Source organism: Spea bombifrons, chromosome 3 (genome assembly GCF_027358695.1).
Source record: "Spea bombifrons isolate aSpeBom1 chromosome 3, aSpeBom1.2.pri, whole genome shotgun sequence".
NCBI classification, from domain to species: Eukaryota; Metazoa; Chordata; class Amphibia; order Anura; family Pelobatidae; genus Spea; species Spea bombifrons.
Genome location: NC_071089.1, coordinates 121082226 through 121105912, shown reverse-complemented (window position 1 = coordinate 121105912; position 23687 = coordinate 121082226). Strand labels below are relative to the sequence as shown.

Here is a 23687-nt window from a genome sequence, read left to right as displayed (position 1 = left end):
ATCCGCTGGAAGGTATTTCAAGAGTATTTGCAGAGCAACGTATGAAATACCTAAAGGTTTCTTTTAGCCATGGAGCGTGACCAACAGGTCTCTGGACACCTGGGGGTAAAGAAATGTTTCCCTTTTTGCCTCTGGCCCCACTCCTGCCTCCAGTCACAGCCGCCTAACAAAGGTAATTGGACGCCTGAAATGTTGAGGGCTGACCAAGAGAATGGAATGCGAGCGGGGACCAAAAAGAGCCAGCCGAGTCGGATTTGATGAACTATAATGTCCCGCTTGAAGCTGGACCAGTCCCGTTTGAAGAACTTGGACCATCCAGGTGGGGAATTGCCCGTCCCTGAACAGAATGGGGCAGCCAGTGGGACACGGTGTTACCAGCAGAGACAACGGCCCCCCTCTCCAGAAAGGCTAAGAGGGTATAACGACCTCAGACGATATGGATAACTGCCCCCCATAACCTCTTTCCTGTTCTTAGTGCCTTGGGGATGTGATCCATGTCTCATCTCCCTCACCTTCCACCATAGGGACTTTATAGTCCATGATCAACGTCATTTATTATAATAGTTAGGCCAGAATCTAACACTGGGGGCACAGAGGCTGAGATGGAATGGAAGGGAGTTTTAGTTTACTGAGAGGGTGGTAGATACGTGGAACAGCCTCCTGGCAGAAGTGGTAGAGGCTAAAACAGCGAGGGAATTTGAACGTGCATGCGATAGGCATGTTTTCTCCCCGTTGTACAATGAGGCAGAACTTGTCCAAATTTCATAAATAAATAATTTCTTAACAAAGTGCTCGATAAATGCATTTATTTGCTTTATCTGGGTTTAATTTACTCTGTGATAACAGATTTTTTTAATAATTGTACGTAGCGGCCATTATTGCCCCTCTTGAGAGTATCGCAGGGTTCTACGGCCCTAAAAGCCCTGATAATGTGTATAGAAACAGCAGGAAACGGCTTTATAAATGAAACAGGGAAATAAACCCCATTATTCTTCTAAATAACCCACCCAGTTACCCAAATACCCTGCGTTGGGGCACGAAGTCACTGAATACAGGAGGCTGTTAAAGGACCCTTGTTCCCCAGAACACTGCCTCCTAGCCAGCTGGCAGCAGGTCACATCGTTACACTCTACAGAAGTCATCAGGCCAGTTTGTTGAGTTCAGTTTGGGAGCCGCCATTAGAGCCAAACGCTGAGGAATCCAAATCGTTCACTTTATTCATAAAAAAAACTAGGATTCCTGCTTTCTTTACAGGATTTAAAGGAGAGTCCAAAATAATACCCCCCCCCTTAGCGCTTTATACACTAATACCCCCCCCCCCCCGGCGCTGTATACACTAATAAATAACCCCCCCGCGCTGTATACACTAATAACCCCCCCGGCGCTGTATACACTAATAACCCCCCCCCCGCGCGCGCTGTATACAGTAATTGTTACAGGGTCACCGTACCCAAGGCTGGGTCCCCTGTTTGAGGGCTGAGGAATCACCAGTCAGTCCCTCATACGGATCGCACTCAGCTATCCACAGATCATCCAGACCACCATTCACAGTAAACCAAGAAGAACTCTCTTTATTACCAACACACAGAACTTATATATTCAGTCTCTGGGCCGAATACACAATAAAACGTCTTATAAAATATTACTGGGTCACGGTATACGGAACCGGACACAAAAGTGCTCCATGACCCGGCTAAACTTCATATGACACATGAGCCAGCTAGCCTGGCCCTGTCACAGTAATATAACTCCCAGTGCTGTATACATGACAGATGTAGCTTCGACTCACGGGCCAGGCTCGGCTCATTTGCTCAATTAAATAAAACACCAACACACAAGATGGGTTTGAAAAGGCCACAGCCGTTTTATTTAACAGTCATTGTCCTGTAAAACCTGAAATAATAAACATAGATGCGTTAACAGAGACAATGACGTCACCAAAACCAACCTAGCTTGCCAAGTTATCCAGGTACCATACCACACACCAATTTTGGGAGGGGACATACCAGGATGCCCCAACCCGGACCTGAGGTTCCGAGCCCCACTCCTTGCAAGGAACCTCCCACCGGTTATGACCACCAATGATCATACCACCACATTAACCCCTTGGATACCTGGCAAGCTACCGCCCACGACTGTGACTAATGCAGCAACACCATACCACACACCAATTTGGGAGGGGACATACCAGGATGCCCCAAGCAGGACCCGAGGTTCCGAGCACCACTCCTTGCAAGGAACCTCCCACCGGTTATGACCACCAAGGATCATACCACCACATTAACCCCTTGGATACCTGGCAAGCTACCGCCCACAACTGTCACTAATGCAGCAACACTACTCCACAAACTCAACCACATAAGGGGAGGGAGGGTGGTACAAACACCACCAGGTAAGGTTAAACAAAATGGATCCTTACCCCTGTGATCACCAAACTTAAATATCCTCCGACCAAAACTCCTCCCCTAAAATCCACAATTCCTGCCTTAGCCTAGCCCTGCTCAGCACTCTGTCAGGGCCCACTCTAGTCCATTCTGGCCCCCGTGGGCTTCAGTAATATAACCCCCCCAGCGCTGTATACAGTAATATAACCCCCCAGCGCTGTATACACTAATAACCCCCAGCGCTGTATACACTAATAACCCCCCCCCCGGCGCTGTATACAGTAATAACCCCCCCTCCCCGCGTGCTGTATACAGTAATATAACCCCCAGTGCTGTATACAGTAATATAACCCCCAGCACTGTATACAGTAATAAAACCCCCAGCGCTGTATACAGTAATAAAACCCCCAGCGCTGTATACAGTGATATAACCCCCCAGCGCTGTATACAGTAATATAACCCCCAGCGCTGTATACACTAATATAACCCCCCAGCGCTGTATACAGTAATATAATCCCCAGCACTGTATACAGTAATAAAACCCCCAGCGCTGTATACAGTAATATAACCCCCCGGCGCTGTATACAGTAATATAACCCCCAGCGCTGTATACAGTAATATAACCCCCCCAGCGCTGTATACAGTGGGCCCCGGATACACAACAATAAAAGAAGGGGCCTCATGATCAGGCCTGGATCATGCTAGTGGGGCATGATCACCCTGTGGCCAGTTCCCTATAGGTCAGGGTCATGGTGGGGTGGGGTTAAGAGGTCCTTAAACAAGGACGTTTTTCTATGGTCCTCTACCTTTTTTTATAAAGCAGGAAGGAGAGGCAGAAAGAAGTTTTTTCCCTCCCACCCTCCCTGTGTTTTTTCTGCCGGTATTTGGTGTGGCGGGGAACTGAGGTTCCCGTCAGGTTGTTTATGGTTGGTTTATCCATGGTACGTGGTAAAATTGTCGAGGTTTTCATCCGAGGAATGGAATCCGTGGGTATTGGAAGTTCTGGTGGGCCTTTTTTCCACGGGCAGGGTCCCATGGGAAAGGGGGGGCCTTCGTGTTTACACCACGGGCTAGTGCGGTTTTACGGCTCGTGGTTGGTGTACGCGGCAACATGTTGGTGTGAGTTACCTGTGATGAGGTATCGATGTTATGTACTTAGTTGTCGCGCGGTCGGTGGTTGTAACCTCCTTGGTTTTAAAAGGGGTTAAATCTGGCGGTTTATACATTAAGATTGGAGGTTACACAAGTTTCAACAAATGTATGTTTTAAAGTTTAAATAAAGTTTTACGTGTCACAGTACTTACCATAAATAAAACTGTGGCCTTTCAAAATCCAATCGGTGTCTGTCCTTATTTATATTATTACACTTTTAACATGACCCACAAATGTATCTAGTGCCTTGATCAAGTAATATAACCCCCAGTGCTGTATACAGTAATATAACCCCCAGTGCTGTATACAGTAATATAACTACCCAGCGCTGTATACAGTAATATAACCCCCAGCGCTGTATACAGTAATATAACCCCCAGCGCTGTATACAGTAATATAACCCCCAGCGCTGTATACAGTAATATAACCCCCAGCGCTGTATACAGTAATAAAACCCCCAGCGCTGTATACAGTAATATAACCCCCAGCGCTGTATACAGTAATATAACCCCCAGTGCTGCATACAGTAATATAACCCCCCAGTGCTGTATACAGTAATATACCCCCAGCGCTGTATACAGTAATATAACCCCCAGTGCTGTATACAGTAATATAACCTCCAGCGCTGTATACAGTAATATAACTCCCCAGCGCTATATACAGTAATATAACCCCCAGTGCTGTATACAGTAATATAACCCCCAGCGCTGTATACAGTAATATAACCCCCAGCACTGTATACAGTAATATAACCCCCAGCACTGTATACAGTAATATACCCCCCAGCGCTGTATACAGTAATAGAACCCCCAGCGCTGTATACAGTAATATAACCCCCAGCGCTGTATACAGTAATATAACCCCCAGCACTGTATACAGTAATATAACCCCAGCTCTGTATACAGTAATATAACCCCCAGCACTGTATACAGTAATATAACCCCCAGCATGATATAGAGAGGCACTCTCTATATCATGTTGAACTTGATGGACTTAGGTCTTTTTTCAACCTTATGAACTATGTAACATAGTGTAATATAGAGAGGCACACCGTGTAATATAGAGACACGCTGTGTAATATAGAGGTACATCGTAGAGAGAGCGCTCTGTCTGTGCGGGGAATGAGGAAGCAGCGTTTGTCACTCTCACTGCCGCAGGTGACTCTCGCCTACTAAGAGCCTTTCCCTGCAGTCACTGTGAGACAGGTAATACTCAGCACTTCCTTCTCCAGAGACGCTCTGGAGCCCGGACGGCAGCATGTGGCTGGCACTGTGCAAGAAGCGCTGCTCCTGCTGCCCCTGCCCCTGCTGCCACGAGCCCAGTGACCCGAAAGGTGTGAACAACAGAGGTTTTCATGATACATCCGAGGTTCGGGAAGCTCCGGAAAAGCAAGAAGATCCCAAAGACCAGGAAACCCCAGAAAAACCTGCGAAAACAAAACGATTGCCTTCTGAGGTTCCCCGAGATCTGAAGGACGAACGGAACGAGGGGAGGTCATCAGCTAGCAGAAGACCCTCAGAGCCCAAGCGGTTTTCGCAGGTGTCCATATATCCCTACCGCGCTCGTTCTCCTGAGGACCTGACGGTGGAGAAGGGAGAATTGCTGCTAGTGATAGATCGCAGGGGAGACTGGCTGATCGCCAAGAAGTTGACCCAGAATGGAGAAGCGGGGTACATCCACAGGAGTTACCTGGCAGACGTCGGGAGTCTGGAGGCTGAAGAGTGAGTTCCCTGATTTTACTTTGTTTAAGATTTCCTGGGGTCCTAATCAGAGGACCCCCCCATCTCTGTAGCCTTTCAGGGACTACTGCCCCCCCCACACCGGCCGTGGTCGTCGGGCAGTAATAATCCAGAAAAGCCCTTGTTTCAAAGGAGCAGAAACGTTAGAACAAGAGACCCGAATCGAACGCCAGAGGGTCGGAGGCTGAGACCGAATGGAAGGAAGTTTTACTTTACTGAAAGGGTGGTAGATAAGTGGAGCAGCCTCCCAGCAGAAGTGGTAGAGCCTGAGAATAATTAGAGCTTTTGCAAACACTAATACTTTCCAAGCAATACAGAAATACAGATCAAGAGAAAGTTGTTTGGTTTTTTTTTAACTAAAATAAGATTTTTTTTGTGAAAAAGGTGATTGCGATGAGATTGTCCCATTTTATATTATCTGTACATGTTTTTAAGACCCCCTACAAGTGTACGCAGCGCTTTACATATAGATATAGGTATACAGTGCTGCGGAGGTATTGTCAATCTAGTAGGTTTGCGGACTTTAAATAATAAAGCAAATACATTATGATGGGAGGTCCTGACCCATGAAGCTTACAATCTAATTATAGAAATATATACACGCTCACACAGTATTTAACAGGTTGGAGACGCTACAGATGGTGCATAAGAACATTCTTCGGCGGTGATGTATTTACCCTGTGTGCAGCGGGGGGGGTGTATGACATCATATCTCAGCATTCCGTCTCTTAGAGGTGCGATGCGAATTTTAAAGCGGAGTATGGAGGGGGTGCTGAGCGTGGAGGAAACGGGCTGGGTAGGGAGAGCCGGGGGGGGGGGCAGGGCAGATCGGACCCTGGACATGCCGTCCTATACCATGGCCTAATAATGTCACTGTTCTAGAGTCTGTTCTAGAGTCAAGCAGATAATAGTGAAGTATTCTGGAGAGAATGAACCAAAGAAGCCATGTTGGCTTAGAGGATAAAAATGATCAGGAAAGACCCTCAAAGCTCGGGGGACATGACCCAAACATTTCAACTCATAGAGCAGGGGAATGTTTTAAAGCAGAAATGGCAGGACAAGAGGCCAGAGCCTACAAGCAGGGGGCCAGAGACTTACACGTGATGTGAGAATGTATTTCTTCACTGATTGGGTGGTAGATAAGTGGAACAGGTTTCCAGCAGAAACGGTAGATTTGGATCTGGTAAAGGAATGGAAGCCTGCATGGAGCAGGAAGCATTTCTGGGCCTTGTCTTCCAGAGGGGTTTTAATGGCAGCGGATGATAGTAACGTAGTCATTTCACTAACATCACAGAGACGGCAGCAGCTGCCTAACATACAACCAGAAACTTGGATCCGGTGTTTGGGGTCACTGTAGGTCCCAGAATAAAGCCTAGAGCTGATACAGGCATATTTTTACCCAAACGTCCCTGATACCCGTCATCATGGAAACCTTGACTTGTCATTATCTAAAGATAAACTTGATGGAGTCACCTGAATTCAAGCAGGGAGGTCAACCCTAACATACTGGGAGCAAAAGCCCCGACTGGGAGTCTTATATATGATCCTAGTGGGGAGAATAGGAAGGAGTCAGACTGTGTGACCACGAGTATCTGCCCCTTCACCCCGAGACTGGGGCAAAAACCCTGAGAGTTCTCGGGTGTGGATATTATTTTGTTAACAAGGATATAGAAAAGCAGGAAGGGTCGTCCCCCCCCCCCCCACCACGGGCGCCGGCTCCGGGGAGGAAATAACCTTGGAGTATATACTGAGTGGAATTTGCAACCTGAGGGCAAATCCAGCACTTGTGTTTATCGCAGGCGGCGGGGGAAGTAACGGCGGGTTACGTAACGGCACCGCTCCCAGATACGGGTGGGGGGGCTTTCTATTCTATCTTTTCTAGGAGGTCAGAATGTTTGCTGGGTATGAGGGTATCACAGGGTTCTACAGCCCTAAAAGCCCCAATTCTATTATCCTTTAAATTAAATTGTGGATATTTTTTTTTTTTAATAGTTATATTGATAGCTATCAATAAGCATACCTGGGAACATCTGGGCCCCGGCTACCCGGAGCCTGCCCTTGCGCGCTGCCACAGCCAGGACTGCCCACTGACGCCAGACAGCGGCCCACTGACGCCGGTGGGCATTCCCGCTGATTTAAAGGGGAAATGGGTGGGGAGTGGGGCTTGTCAATTCGGGTGTTGACCCGGTGTATTTCCCAGAGTTCTCTGGGTCAAACCTGGAGAGTTTGCAGGTATGTCGATAGGTCACAAAGTTACGTATAAAGCTCCACTTAAGTAAAAAGGGGTCACTCGTGGTTATTCCACCATCTTTCCGGATTTCATAGCCAATAGTCCCAATCAATTCCAGGAGTTCGCCAAACCCTGGAAGCAGGCCCGGACTGGCCATAGGGCACACCGGGCATTTGCCCGGTGGGCCGGGCCACGGCAGGGCCGCATTGACTTAGGGGCTGATGGAGCTGCAGCTCCAGGCCCCTACCCTACCTACGGCCGCATTAACGCAGGGCATAAGGGGCACCTGCCCCTTAAGCCCGCCGCAACTGCGACCGGGTCCGCCACTCTAAGGGGCCGGGAAGTCCCCACCAAGGCCGGCCTTACGGGTCTGCGGCCGCACAGGGTTTAAATTAAAACATCAGGGTTTTTTTTTTACTTTATTTAACATCCTCCATGTTAAATAAAGTTTTTTTAACTTTATTTAACATGGAGGATGTTAAATAAAGTTGAAAAAAAACCCCGATGTTTTAATTAAAACCCTGTGCGGCCGCAGACCCCTAAGGCCGGCCCTGGTGGGGGCTTCCCGGCCCCTTAGAGCAGGACCGGCCTTTGGGGTGTGCGACCGCACAGGGCGGTCCGCACCTGGAGGGGTGCCGGGTGCCGCAAGTTGGCACCCCCTGATGAGCGGCACCCGGCACCCCTCCAGAGACGGACAGTAATGTCCGCCGCTGGAGGAGCAGGCTCGCAAGGGAGTGGTATCGGAGGTCTTTAACAGACCTCCGGTTCCCTTGAGTGATTTTAAGCCGGGTTCAACCCGGCTTAAAATCACTCAAGGGAGCCGGAGGTCTGTTAAAGACCTCCGATACCGCTCCCTTGTGATCTGCGCGGCAACAGCTGCTGTGCGCCGGGGTTTGTTGTCAGATCCCGGCGCACAACACTGAAGCCGCGCCCACCGCCGTCCGTGCCCTCTGACCCGGAAGAAGACAGAGAAGACAGAAGAACTGAAGAAGAGGAGGAAAAGGAGCTGTAAGGAGAAAAGAGGAAAGGTAGGAAAATATTCAGTGAGAGTGGATTGGTATATATATGTGTGGATTTGTATATGTGTGGATTGGTATATATGTGTGGATTGGTGTATGTGTGGATTGGTATATATGTGTTGATTGGTATATATGTGTGGATTGGTATATATGTGTGAATTGGTATATATGTGTGAATTGGTATATATGTGTGGATTAGTATATGTGTGTGAATTGGTATGTGTGTGGATTGGTATATGTGTGTGGATTGGTATATGTGTGTGGATTGGTATATGTGTGTGGATTGGTATATGTGTGTGGATTGGTATACGTGTGGATTGGTATACGTGTGGATTGGTATATATGTGTGGATTGGTATATATGTGTGGATTGGTATATATGTGTGTGGATTGGTAAGTGTGTGAGAGTGATGGGTGTTATGCTGTACCATTTACAATGTCTTTTTCATGATCTAATTATGCTCTAAAAGTACATCATAACTCCCATCACTCTATACTGTTCCATACAGTGGCAGAGCTGGGAGGCAGAGGCCTTGCACCCCCACCCCAGGACTCCTGAAAGGTAAGTGAACTTCAAAGAGGGAGAGGGTAGATAGTTAGGAGGGGGTAGATAGGGAGAAGGGAGTGAGACAGGGGAAAGGGGGTAGATAGGGAGAAGGGAGTGAGAAGGGGTAGATAGGGCAATCATACTCCTATCATGCCAAGTCTGCGAGTACATCCTGGAATCTGGGTATGCCTGGGCATGATAGGAATGTGAATGCTGTTAACAATCATATATATATACATATAATATTGTTTTTTAATTGTTTTGTCCTATTTTGGTGTGTTACTTACTTTAAATAAAAGTGTTAGATTTTTTTATGGTGTGGGGAGGTCATATTCGGTTTCGGACAGGTAAATGCTGCATTTTCGGTTTCAGTCCAGAATTCGTTTCGGTGCATCCCTACTACTAAGCCAGACAATGAAGTGGTAGGCCTACACCACATCAATGTTTGGCGTAGTATATAGTGATTGGGGTTATGCTGCACTATTGTCAATGTCTGGCTCAATGTATAGTGATAGGGATTACGCTGTACCACTGTCAATGTGTGCCTCAGTATATAGTGATAGGTGTTATGCTGTACCACCGTCAATTTCTGCCTCAGTATATAGTGATAAGTATTATGCTGTACCACCGTCAATGTCTGCCTCAGTATATAATGATAACAGTGAGAAGAGGCAGAGGTGGTAGATAGTGATACAGGGGGATAGATAGTGAGAAAGGGGAGTTTTGTTACAAGTTTTTATTCCTTTCTTTTTTTGGGATGGGGGGGCACCAGAAGAGTAGTCCGCACAGGGCGCCAGAACACCTAAGGCCGGCTCTGCCTTAGAGTGGTGGACCCGGTTGCAGTTGCGGCAGGCTTAAGGGGCTCTGCGTTAATGCGGCCATATAGGCCCAGTCAGTCCGGTCCTGACTGGGCCTATTTTAAGGTAGGAGCCTGGAGCTGCAGCTCCATCAGCCCCTAAGTCAATCCTGCCCTGCCACAGGCGCGGTCGCAGTTGCTGCTTGCTCTGGCAACAAGGTAAGTAGGGTGAGGGAGGGGGCTGCAGTGAGAAGGGGCAGAGGGGGGCTAGGTAGTGAGAAAGGGGGAGAGGGGATAGATAGAGGCGGTACATATTGAGAAGTGGGGAAGGGGGTTACATAGTGAAAAGGGGGAACATAGTGAGAAGGGTCAGATAAGATGATGAGAGGGGGTAGTGTGAATGCGTATGAGAATGAATGAATAAATGTGTGGATGAATTGTGTGAATGCGTATGACAATTAATGAATTCATGTGAGGATGAATTGCTTGAATGATTTGTGAGACTGCATTAATGAATGTGTTAATGATTTGTGTGAATGATTAAATGCAAAGATGGTACATGAAGGGTGGGCTTTAACAATAAATAAATAAATAAATAAATAAATAAATAAATATGGGCTGCTCAGGCTTAAATGCCCGGGCCTATTTTTTGTCCCAGTCCGGGCCTTGCTGGAAGACACGATAAGTTAAAGGAAACCTTAAGCCGTCCGGGTCTCGCAAGCTCTCTCCAGTTTCGCAGAGAATTCCCGAAATGAAACTGAATTAGCGATGGGAATCTGTACCGTGTCCGCAAGGGGCCACCACGAGACGCGCGTCTTCAGTTTCATCCGCTCCCCTTCTAATAGCCGAACCCTGTTTGTCTCTCTCCAGCTGGTATTTTGGACCATTGAAGAGGATGGATGCAAAGAGGTATCTTCTGCAGAACGAGAACCAGACGGGGTCATTCCTGGTGTGGAAGAATGAAGATCTGGACTGTTATTATCTCTCCGGTACGGTGAGCGCCAGAAACGTATTGGTCACGAGTGAGCCCGCCATACTGTGAGAGAGTCTATCGCGCAGCTCGAGAGCGGTCACATTGCCTTGATGAATATTAGTGCATTTTAGAGATTCAAGTCTCCTACCATAGAGGTCAGTCTCACAGGAAGGGGCCAGATTAACCAAGGAGCACGTTGAGTAGTTGTCCCAGGGTGGTAGGGGCCCCTGAGCCCCCATCCCATGGTAGACTTGCTTTATTTGTAGTATCTGAGCTGCCCCTCTGCTACCATAACCCACGCGGCCTGCGAGCTCCGGGGTAACGTGAGGGGGCGCCAGACCCCAGCAAAGAGGAGCCGCTCTACAGCAGGTATGGAGACTACCGGACTAGTGATGTCCGGATCATGAACGAATCGTTCATTTGATCCGGTTCTTTTTAGTGATCCGGATGAGTCGGTTCACTAGACTAAACGATTCGTTTGTAGCGGTTCAGTCTGTGAATCATGCAGCTGTAACCTGATCCTAGAGCTGTGAGTCATCTGCAGAGCACTCAGACACAGACTCTGGGGTCAGGTTACAGCTCATTAATTCACACAGGAACGATGACTCATAGAGTCAGAGAGTCGTTCAAAGAGTCGAATGATCCGAAGAGTCGAATGATCCGAAGAGTCGAATGATTCGAATCTTACAGGGATCCGGATCTTACAAGGATCCGAATCTTACAGAGATTCGAATCATTCAGAGAATATTACTGATACCATACTTTTATAAATAAATACATTAATAATGTTCACACTGCCCCCAGGATTTAGATTCCCCTGAATTTGCCCCCCTTTACCTATAAGTGCACCTACAGTTAACTTTATTAAATTAATTAAATTAACCCTCAGTCATCAGCATAAAATTAACCCTTATACCCCATCAACCATAACTGCCCCTGAAATTAACCGTAAAGATCCCATTAACCATAACGGCCCCTGAAATTAACCCTAAAGACCCCATTAACCATAACGGCCCCTGAAATTAACCCTAAATACTCCATTACCCATAACTGCCCCTAAATTAATTGCATGTACTCCAGATAAATTACCTAATAAATTGGTATGGTTGATGGGGTCTTTAGTGTTAATTTGGGGGCAGTTATGCTTAATGGGGTGTTTAGGGATAATTTAGGGGCAGTTATGCTTAATGAGGTGTTTAGGGTTAATTTGGGGGCAGTTATGCTTAATGGGTCTTTAGTGTTAATTTAGGGGCAGTTATGCTTAACGGGGTGTTTAGGGTTAATTTAGGGGCAGTTATGCTTAATGGGGTGTTTAGGGTTAATTTTAGGGGCAGTTATGGTTAATGGGGTGTTAAGGGTTAATTTTAGGGGCAGTCATGGTTGATGGGGTGTTTAGGGTTAATTTAATGGTGAGGGTTAATTTAATTAATTTAATAAAGTTAGCTTAAGGTGCAGTTGCAGGTAAAGGGGATTGTAAATCCTGGGGGCAGTGATTATTAATGTATTATTTATAACAGTATGGTGATATTCTCTGAATGATTAGAATGCCAATGAAGGCAGAGAGTCGTTCAAAGATCCGGATCTTACAATGATCCGGATCTTACAATGATCCGGATCTTACAGTGATCCGGATCACTGTAAGATTCGGATCCCTGTAAGATCCGAATCTTTGAACGACTCTCTGCCTTCATTGACATCACTGGAGGCAGGGGGGAGGATTCATAATGAAAGGGGCGGGGCCAATCGTTAGTGTGCCTGCACGGAGTTACTGGAAAACAGTAACTCCGTGCAGACACACTGAGTGATCCGAAGATCCGGATCATGAATCGGATCATTTCAGTGAACGAATCGAAATGATCCGATTCACTTTAATGATCCGAACTTCCCATCACTATACCGGACTAATCCCGCCAGAGCGGCTCCCCCGCCTCCATCTGTGCCCAGGTAGGAGGAGTGGGAGGGGTTTAGGGCACAAAGTGTGCTCTGATTGGCTGATCTGCCTCCTTCTACTTTCCATGCTTTACTGTCCTCCCTTTCCTTTCCTTCCTATTTCCTGAAGAAATGCCGATAAATCTGCTACAAAATCATTTTTGAAAGTAATATAGTTGGCCATGGGATTAGAGAAATGTGACAAATATGCCGCCTCCAAAGTATTACAGAAATCCAGCAGCACATCGGGATTAGCTGCATCTGATTTAAGAGTTGAGGGTGTAGTTCCACGTAGGGAGCCTCTTAATAAATCCCCATAAGGGCCGCATCATGTAGAGAGAAGTAAAAGAAAGCTGTCAATTTGTTTTTCTCTTTAATGCTCCTTTTCTCTTAAAAACTGTGTTTAAAAGTGTATTCCAATACTACAGTTGCCTAGAAAAAGAGTCCTGTCATTCCTCCAAAGCCCTCCCCTATTTATTACATCACAGCAGTGTGACCGTCTACAGCCACTCCCACCTGCCATGTCATGCTACTGAATGTGGAACAGCAAAGCTTTACAGATCCACATTTACATGGTGATGGCGAGTGAGTGTGGCTGAGTGAGGTGTTCTGTGTGATAGGTGTAATAAGAGCGAGGTGCTCTGTGTGATAGGCATTACGCCTATAATGGTAACGGCCCTTCTGTGATGGACAGGCCGAGCAGTGAAGGCAGACAGGACTCAGAGGCTCCATTAAAAAGTTTTCAACAAGAAAATACAGCAAAATTGTTATTTTATTTTACAAATGTTAAAATTAGGTTATTCTAGATATATTCCATATTAGTACATACTGGTAATAATATAAAAATCAGAGAAAGATGGAATAAATCTATGTGGAGCAGCACCTTCAATGCTTCAGAATAACAGAAATGTTATTTTGCTTTGGCAGTCCGAGTAGACGCGGTGGTGAGACATTATAGAATACGTCAAAACTCGGTGTCCTTCTACCTGGTGGAAAGAGCTTCGTTTAGGACTCTATCAAGGCTCGTTGAATATTATAGTGTGGCGAGCGATGGACTGTGCGCCAGGCTGGAAAATCCATGCGTCAAGGTAGACAGACTATAAAAACACACAATTAATATGTAATGATATGTAATATCTTCTACAGTCTTCACTTCTAACTAAAATTAAAAATAAGAACATAAATATAAAAAAGGTGAGTTCCCTGAACTTCTAAAATGTCCACCTGGGGTGAAACCGCCAAAATTAGTCTAATAATAGACACCATCAATTCATGATCTGGGTTTTAGGATTCTTGAACCTATACTACTCAAATATAATAGATGTTGTCCCCAAGGGCAAGACTAGCTACCTTCCCAATGGCATTTATTTTTTAGGGGTAGAATAAGCTCTACTGTCTAGATCGGGGGGGTCTTCCAGCTTGGAGCACACTAGATAAAATGTAAAAAAGATTTAAATGGTGTAATGTGCTTCCCAAAAGTCACCTACCAACCGTTAAAATATTACATTTACTATTCTGTACTATAAACATCATCTACGAATCTCACTAAACTTCTGTTTTTTTCCTGGAAGCTGGATCTCCCCTCATTGACCACTTTGTCCCACACCACAGTGGATAACCTGGAAATCCCACCTACCGCCGTAACGAAGATCAGTCAATTGGGCAGAGGGAGTACTGGTTGTGTGTGGCTGGGGCTGTGGAATGAAACCACTAAGGTGGCTATCAAGGAATTTAAAGGTGACTAAAAAAACCATACTTATAATAACATTACTCTTTCCCCTCAAGGAATAATAATAATGGTAATAATGTTATGCTGAGAAATATCTATGGCTGAATGTGTCGGAGGTCAAAGAGCTGGAGAAACATCCTTCATTGACCCCCGTTTGTGTTTCTAAGACGTTTGGAGCCATGTGTGTACAGGTGTTCACAAAAAGAGGCAAAAATGAGATCATAGGGTATGAGTCCAAGGTATAATTTACACCACAAGCGTTCCCCAGCCTTTGGGGAGGTAAGTCCCATCTCTTGTCCTACTCGGTGGACAAGAAGGACCAGTTACTTCTATGATTTTACATTGAAAATATCAAAGTGCTAGTGCATATGTTGCCTAATGATGTTAGCAAAGGGAAGGTATGACAGGGTATCATTCTACTCTCAGTCTACTACGGGGACTGTAGTTGCGCTAGCATTTTCCTTCTCCCATATCATGTGAGGATAAAAGGTTTGTGCCATTGTGAATGTTACGTGATGTGTCCTTCTCCAGTGACCCCGGAATTGTTGCAACGTTCATTATATGGAGAGGCCGAGACCATGTGGAAGCTGAATCACAGGAGGCTCTTGAAGCTATATGCAGTGTGTCTGCAGTCCAAACCGGTGTTCATTGTGATGGAGTATATGAAAAATGGGACTTTGAGGACATTTCTAAGAGGTAGGCAATGCTCCTTACAGGGGCTTTGTATGTGCCAACCTACATTATATGACCAAAGTATTTGGACATCTGACCATCACTGACCCAACTACATGAGCATGTTAAGATTTCCCATTCCAAAATCATGAGCATTAACATGGAGCCACCCCCATAACAGCTTCCACTCTCCTGGGAAGGCTTTCCGCAAGATTTTGGGGAGTTTCTGTGGGATTTTTGCGCGTTCATCCAGTAGAGCGTTTGTGAGGTCAGACACTGATGTTGGACGTGACGCCCGGCTCTCAATTTCCGTTCCAGTTCATCCCAAAGGTGTTCGATGGGGTTGAGGTCAGGGCTCTGTGCGGCCGGTCAAGTTCTTCCACACCAAACTCATGCAAACCATGTCTTTATAGACCTTGCTTTGTGTGCCGGGACACAGTGGTACTGGAACAGGAAAGGGTCTTTCCCAAACTGGGAAGCATACAATTGTCTAAAATATCTTTATATGCCGAGCATTAACATTACCCTTCACAGGAAGGGGAAAAAAGCATGAAAAACAGCCCCCCGACCATTATCCCTCCTCCACCAAACTCTATAATAGGCTCTAGACTTTTGCCCAATCCGTGCATTTGCACAAATCTCCGAAAACGAGGAGGCACCCAAACTAAGCAAACAAAGTGAAATGTTAAATTTTGACTAGGGCTCACCCATTCAACTGTTTTGGTGTCATTACAGCCCGCTCGATACCCTTTCAGGTGGGGAAGTGGGAAGAAAACTGTGTGGAGGAGGGTGCAGTCTTATTGGTTATGGTTGCGAAGGTTCCAAGATCTTTAGGGGAGTTTTCCTACCTGAATTGTTAGCGTAATGTAACAAGATTTAGAGGAAATGTGAGCAAAGTCTGGAGAAGGTGTACACAAACTGGATTTGGGTACGTCTCTAAATGTTCAAGCACAAATCGGGAATATTTGGGACTACCTGACCCTTTGGTTTTCGTTTTCAATGCCTCTTCATGAATGTTTAAACCTGATCTCTCTTTCAGCGCATCAAAAAGAAAGAGATTTGGACTTGCATCAGTTAATAGATTTTGCCGTTCAGGTCAGTATGTTAACCGCGCGCCATAATACAGTAACCCCGTTCCTACTACGTCGAGTAAAGCATCATGAAGACCACCGCTTTCTACTGGGATGAAGTCAATGTGAGAGTAAAGAGAAGATGCCACGGGTTATATTATTTGATATCATTCTGGTAGTAAGTTTTATGGAGTTTCCATCAGCCACATCTGGCCAGATGTGCCACCAAATAATGGCGTGGGGCTCAATTATTCATCACCCTCCTTTATGAGACTTCAGTTTGACCTGCCACCTAGTTTGTCTGATAATGAATCTTCTTTTTGAGCAGTTACTGTGTGGATTAATCGTTTGGGGTTGCAAAATCAACCGAGCTCGAATTTACCCGCATCAGCCCATGAGAAATGAAGGATAATTATCACGAGTGGAAAATAGGAGATCGGAAAATTTCTGAAACTATTGGAACCTTTCTTAGCTGATTATTTTGTTATTCTCAGGATTTATATCCTGCGTTCCTGGGGTCGCCCATCTGTGAATGTGTCACACCAATAAAGATGCCAAATGGCTATTGGGCAAAGTGGGTGGGAGCCAGGTGGAGGTGGGTTAGAAATTGGATGGAACCAGTTGGGACTTGGTTGGAGCCAAAATACCATGGTAGTGTCTCATCATTCTCAAACATGGTTGTCATCTTTGGACCATCTTCATGTGTCCTTCAGGACGATGTGTCCTGAAACGATAAGAACAATGTGTTTTATCAGATAAACGTGTAACACTCCTATCCGGCTCACTTCACTTTGTACTCCCTCAGATAGCCGAGGGCATGAAGTACATGGAGCAGCAGGGCTGTGTGCACCGAGACCTTCGCACTGAGAATGTCTTGCTGTCCGCCATGATGTCCTGTAAGATCGGAGACTTTGGCCTGGCTCGTTTCATGGACAGCTCGTACATCACCATGTCTGCAGGTGAACCTTGTTACATTTCTTATTGGGGATGGGGCAAAATAACTCTGATGGATCTAATAATATACCACCGTGTTTCCTTCATACGTGATTACTGGGGTAAAACTATATGTCCCATTTAAAATAATTAATGCCACAGCGTCCATAATTCCATGGTCTATAACGAGCCATTTGCTGTCTTAACAGACTCCAAAATCCCTATTAAGTGGATGGCGCCAGAGGTCTTCCACATGTCTAAGTATTCCAGCAAATCGGACGTGTGGTCCTTTGGAGTCCTGTTGGTTGAAATTATGACCTATGGGAAGATTCCTTTTCCAGGTGGGTGACCAGAAAAAAAGGCAAAAATATAAAGCACATTGCCCTCAAATATTCTAACTTGGGCCACCATATTCTATACGCATGCCTTGTAAAAGATGGTAAAAGGCATAATCGGTCCATGAATTCTGGGTCATTGCCACCACAATCATATGTTACTGAGAGGTGGACGTGGCGGATGGTTTCTTTGGCATGCTGGTTGAGATCGTTAGGAGGTAATGATGGTAAGGATGCGCTAATTGCATGGTTTGAGTACAGAATGAGTCTAGTTAACAGTAACCGGTTACGTGGTTTTAGTAAGGGACGAGTTCATCCTTCATTATCATTGGTGGTAACATTTCTTGTAAAGGCTTTTGACCGTACACACTAACCGTCTCCACGTATTGCTCCCAGATAAAACAAACCTGGATTATGTACAAATCATAACATCTGGAAAATCTCCTCCGCCTCCCGAAGACTGCCCCGAAGATATAGCCAACTTAATGAAAACGTGCTGGATCCAAGAGCTGGCTCTGAGGCCTTCATTCTCGAAGATCGAAAGCTACGTTATGGACTTACTGAAACCCAGTTTTGGCGAAGATACCATGGAGTGACATGCCGAGCGTGGCTTGGCTTCACGGTATTCCACCCAAGTCACCATCTAACTGCGTTTGTTGGGTGCCAAAAGTCATCAGCAGCATGGAGCCCCCTACTCAACTCCTTTGAGTAATGTTAAATAAGAAAACATGGAGAATCTAATCTTTTAGGGTGGTCGTTTAACAAAAGACGTGATTAGGGATCATGGCCCGGGCTGACATCACATCCGTTTCAGGAAGCAGGAAGGGACCTATAGGCACTGCTAGTGGGTGGCTCAAACACAACTGCCCCTTTTGCCCCATACAAACTAAGGCCCTGTCATATTTGCTCATGAAACAAGAGGATATTCGTAAATAAAATTCTGATGTTTGTCCATCACGGACCCGGAAGGCCGCTCACTTTCTTCACAAAACGGGCTTTTTTATTTCCGTGCCCATACAGTATCACTCATTTTATCAAACAATCACAGGACGTACACAAACGGATGGTTCTGAATCGCAGACTGGCGGTGTGTGTCATTCTCACTTGTACAGGGGGACCCCACAGAGTTCCTTCGCTCTGGCCAGAGGTCCATCTATTGCAGGACCCTGGAATGTAAGGTGAGTATCGAGCGAGTGAACAACGAATCTCAACATTAAAATCATACCGGCGCATGAAGTCGCCTGAAAAGGCTCGGTAAAACCCCAAATCACTTTGACCAAGTGAAATGTTATAAACCTGCGTATAAAAGAGCTGAAAACGGCTGAAAACGGTCCAAAAGCATTAATATGATCACTGCTTGATTCAACTAAAAATCATACCCCAACAATACTGGTATATTATTAATGCACCGATATGTCCCAGTGCCAATATATATATATATATAATATTCATAAAAACAATATAATTTGGAGATAATTTAAGGACAAATAATCTACGTAACGCATCTAATACCTAAACAAGGTAAGGCCGTAGAACATGTCTTAACAAAAGTGAGCAGAATTAGTTCAGCATATAAAAAAAGAATAATATTAATGGCGGAAGACTCTATACTGGTGTCAAAATATGTAACATGTGCCTTATTTACTGAAACAAATGCACAATTATGTTATGTATTAATAAAGGAAATGTTCAAAGGATTTGTGTCTAGTCTTGATATTCCTGTTGGGTCAAGCTATTTAACCCCTCGAGTGCTGGGGTGGAGCAGCCAATTGAACGACCTAATTATAAAAATACAAACATTTTCTTAATTATTTCCACGAGTGTCAAACCCAATAGTAAAAGTAACACTTAGGTTTGGTTTTTACATACATGTAGTTTGCGCGCGCACACACAGCTCATGTAGGTGACGCAACAAATAGCAGAGTTGGCACAAATAAAGAGTTAACATGGAGCGTTCTCAGCCAAAACTCCTCACAACATGCCCTGCGACAACCATTATCCACCAATGAGACGAAAGGAAGGTTAATCACAGCAGTTGGCTTAATTCCCAGACTCATTTTGCGAACTCTGCCACCTGTATAGTGACTTCTAAGTGACCAACTAATGAGTTGGCAGAGTTCCCAGAATGAGACTGGGAACTTTGCCAACTCAAAGTAGAAACGCGTATCTATCTTGAAGTCTATGATTCACAAAAGTAGAAACAGAGTGCCATCACGGATTGGGGGTTAAACCTTGCTGCAGTTTATTTTTGTTTCACTGGGCATGCGCTGTACGTTTTTGTCTTATGCTGCATGGTGTCTGCATTTACCTTAGCCAGGTACAGCAGAGGTTAGATGAAAATCTTGATGCGTCTGAAATGTACGAGTAAAAATATCTCCATTTTAGTCATCATTCAATCTGCGCACCTCATTGAACGGCTCTCAGGGCAGGGTTTTTCCTGGTTTGGGCCATTGGATTGTTTACTACGCTGTTTTTACCATCATTGTTGCAAATTTCAATTCCGGCAGGTCACCGAATCGACCCCATTAATTTTTGCTGATTTATTTAAATCTACAGAACCAGCCCACAGTGAGGTACTTTAAGAAGAAAAAGGTTTAATTTAAGTTTGCAAATAAATCTATTAACATTCTCACATTTTTATGGGATCTAATACATCAATATATATACATCTACATATAAAACTGATAGTGTTCTGGAGTTCTAGTTTTTAGGTCAAGTTATATATCTGATCAATACTTTAAAATAAACCAGAGGAGAGCCTAAGGGGACGTTCAATGGATTTTCTTCCTGTGTTTCTTTGTCAAGGTACGTGCAGACGGGTGACCCCCCGACTGAGACAGGGGACCAAATCCAGTTGGAGAAAGATCTGGAATAAAAGTAGGTGTTTTTCTTGAAGGACGTACGCACAAAGAGGAAGGAAGTTGTGAAGAAGGAATGTACTTTGCGGACTGAGAGGGAGGAAGGTAGGTGGCTTCAGGTTGACAGGAAGGGATATAAGTAGCAGAAATCTGCGAAGAAGGCTCAGAGTGAGGAGAACTCTCAGAATAATGGATATAGGTGGCTGGAGGGTGGGGAGCGGTTATGTAAGTTGTATACAGGGAGGATTCTGTGCTTGTAGCTATGGGGAATGGAATGAACATGGAAGGGAAGGGCACTGGGTAATTCCCTGAGAGTGCCGAGTCTTGACTTTTGGTCTTCACCGAATCTGTAGAAGTCTCCGCCATATGTTGATAGTGCAAACTGGCCATCTGGACAAGGTTATGGTTCAAATAATCAAGACGGGTAATGATCTCCTTCTGCTGCATCACCAGCTTCTCCAAGAGCTGCAGCTCCTGACATTTATCTGCCACAAACAAGCAAGAGATCGGGAAATCTTACCCATCTCACAATCCCCGCAGAAATAACAAATAATCATCCCAATGTCAATAATGCATATAATCGGACTCTTAATCTTAACATTCTAAATTGTGTACACTCCTCAACTGCAAACATAAACCATAATCCCATATAAAATAAAAAAAGTTAAATGTCTATAATTCTCATTCATGAATACAATATTTATATTCGCACTGGCAGCATGCAGCTATGCATTTCCACTCAGGAGATCTAATCTCTCTTTTTCAACCCACCCGTCAGAAGGAGGTATAAACGCTCTTTTTATGACGTATAAAATATCCAGAGTCGGGATTTAGACTGGCTCATCTATCACTTAAGTAAAAAAGGGATTTAAGGTTTTATAATCGACTTGACTTCCATCAGCTTACACTAAATGCCCCCCTTCCAGACCTGATCTGACGGGCTTCTTCGTATTGTAGTTAGAGACCAACTGAAAGGAAGTCTCACTACCATCACACTGAAACGTCTTCACTACACTGCATTGTTATGCGGAGGGTAGTGTTTCGCCGTGCTTGCCTGCCTTGTGTAAACACTGGCTTACATAGATTCATTTTCTCTTATCTCCTTTTTTCCTTCACTAAGCTAACCGCTTGACTACCCTCCGGTGGGAATTACACCCTTAGAATAAGAATGGGAAGACATCAACAACCCCAAAAGCCCTCCCGGTACCGGCAGAAGACTCGGTGTCGGATTTCGTCTCAGGGACGTGATGAAGAATCACAGGCTTTATATCTTCATCCTCCAAAATGTGTTGCTCTAAACCTACGAAGAGGATAGAGGGGGAAAGCGATCATAGAGAATGTCAGGGAGTCATGAAATACCTATGCGGTAAAAGAGTTAAGAAAAATAGAATCCTTTATTAAAGGCAAGTCTTTAAATTCTAGCTTTCTTTTATTCAATTTAAATATCGTCATTTCTACTTTTATTAGAGGGTTTTTTTGCTCACTATACATTTTTTTTTACTCCACAAAATGTACAATATTCACATTTTCCAGGGGGAAAAAAGCACAATATTATTAGAATCTGAATTTTTCACAAGTAAATTATCTTGACTTATAACCGAGCTGAAATACACATCATAATAAATTTTTTAGGCCCTACTTTCAATGTTTGTTTTGTTATTTTTTTTAATCTAGGCCTGAATTAAAAATTCTGCGCGGGGGATGGCTTTCTCCAGTCTCACACACATCGTCGGCATACACAGGGTTAAGGCTTTCTGACGCGTCGACCGTGAGATGGTGCTTGGCGCGTCTCTCACTTACTGACTCGGGGGCCGATGAACGGGAATTCTTCCGATATCTTAGAAAAGAGAGCGCCTTCCTCTGGAGCACAAGAGATGGCAGAATGAAAATAAAAAATGGAGTCTGGTGTATTAATAAAGGCAAATCAAATTCCAAGCGCGTTCTTTGCAGTGAAACCGACTTATTAAAGGGAGAGTAATGCCTTCGTCGTCAGTTATGTGATATTTTGGGTGGCTTTCCCGGCTCCAACACCACATTGAGCTGATTCTTAGCGGCAGTGCTAATGAAGTCCGTTCCTCCATAGGCTTCCATTATCCCGGCGGAGTGATTAAGACTGAGATATTCTTTTATATGATACGGTGTCAGAGTGTTTGTCTAGTAGATTGGGCTACGATAGCACAGCTGGAATGGTTTTTATTTGTTTAACTGTACTTAAATCATCCAGTCTGCTCTACAATCAGTCATTACGTGGCCTAATGACCGATTGTGTACGTCTGTTTCATCTATTCTGCAGGAATCGTCCAAACTTTCCCTTAAATACCGTATTGGCTCCATTATAGGCCGCACCAGGTTATAGGCCGCACCCTAAAACTTAGGTGCTTTCTTAAAGAAAAATTTAGATTTTTTTTTTAAAAAAAAATACACATTCGTGGAATAGTGAAACAGCATTCTAACTAACACGCTGTATTGGAACATTTTTGGTATCTATTATGCAGTCAACATATGTTACATACAAACAGAAAACCAAATGTTAATGCACTCCCCCCGTGGAAGGCGCTGGCGGGGGAGGCTGTCTCAGCGCATCGCGTAGACGTCCACGGCTGCCGGAGAGTAGGATGCAGGTCCCCTGTAGCGCTGCGGGGGGATCTGCATGGGCGATACGAATTGTGCATTCCTGAGCTAAACCTCGATTATAGGCTGCACCCCCACTTTAAAGACTTAAAGTGGGGGGGGTAGTGCGGCCTATATTCGGGCAAATACGGTATATCATTTTACGATCACTACTTAACCTGCACCTCCCACCCGAGGTGGTAGATGGGTAAAATGCAGTGAGGGTATTAAACATGTATGGGATAGACATACGGCTTCCGAATCTAAGACGAGACCAACGACTGATTAAGGTTTGAGTCTTTACAGACGAGGGCCAGGTGGGGCCGCTCTGCCACCAGGTTCTAAGCATTATTTTGTTATAGAGCTCACGGCTAAACTTATCAGCAGTATGACTTTAAACCACCGTCTCGAATGAACATACCAAAGGTTTCATTACCGTGGCTGAAGCTGCCAAACGAATTGTAGACGTCTGTCCTGCGAGATGCTGTCTGGAGACGTGTCTTCCGACCTTCAAAGAACATAATAGCAAACGGCAGGATCCTTAACTGTATTTTCAAGTTGACTCAATACACATTCGGTCAAACATTGTTTCTCAGAAAACACTTTTATAAGATGCTTTGAGCAGGACTATTGTTAGAAGGTGTTTACCCAATTTACGTTGCTACTACATTACAATACGATGGTGCTCTATATATATATATATATATTAAAA

The 23687-nt window shown here is 44.9% G+C and overlaps 1 protein-coding gene across 1 annotated transcript; it reads left to right on the top strand.

The window, feature by feature from the left end:
* Positions 1 to 4793: 4793 nt before the first annotated feature.
* On the top strand, positions 4794 to 18518 carry LOC128484212 (tyrosine-protein kinase SRK3-like). Its single transcript, XM_053460533.1, has 9 exons — positions 4794 to 5257; positions 10737 to 10855; positions 13696 to 13856; positions 14340 to 14505; positions 15029 to 15193; positions 16209 to 16264; positions 17045 to 17198; positions 17382 to 17513; positions 17904 to 18518. The coding sequence occupies exons 1-9, from the start codon at positions 4794 to 4796 to the stop codon at positions 18101 to 18103; spliced, it is 1617 nt and encodes a 538-aa protein (XP_053316508.1). The 3' UTR covers positions 18104 to 18518.
* Positions 18519 to 23687: the final 5169 nt, after the last annotated feature.

Excerpts from the sequence above, each read along its gene's own strand:
- LOC128484212 (XM_053460533.1), top strand. The coding sequence starts at position 4,794 with ATGTGGCTGGCACTGTGCAAGAAGCGCTGCTCCTGCTGCCCCTGCCCC. Across the intron at positions 14,506-15,028 it reads GGCTATCAAGGAATTTAAAG|TGACCCCGGAATTGTTGCAA; the intron begins GTGACTAAAAAA and ends GTCCTTCTCCAG. Across the intron at positions 17,514-17,903 it reads TGGGAAGATTCCTTTTCCAG|ATAAAACAAACCTGGATTAT; the intron begins GTGGGTGACCAG and ends TATTGCTCCCAG.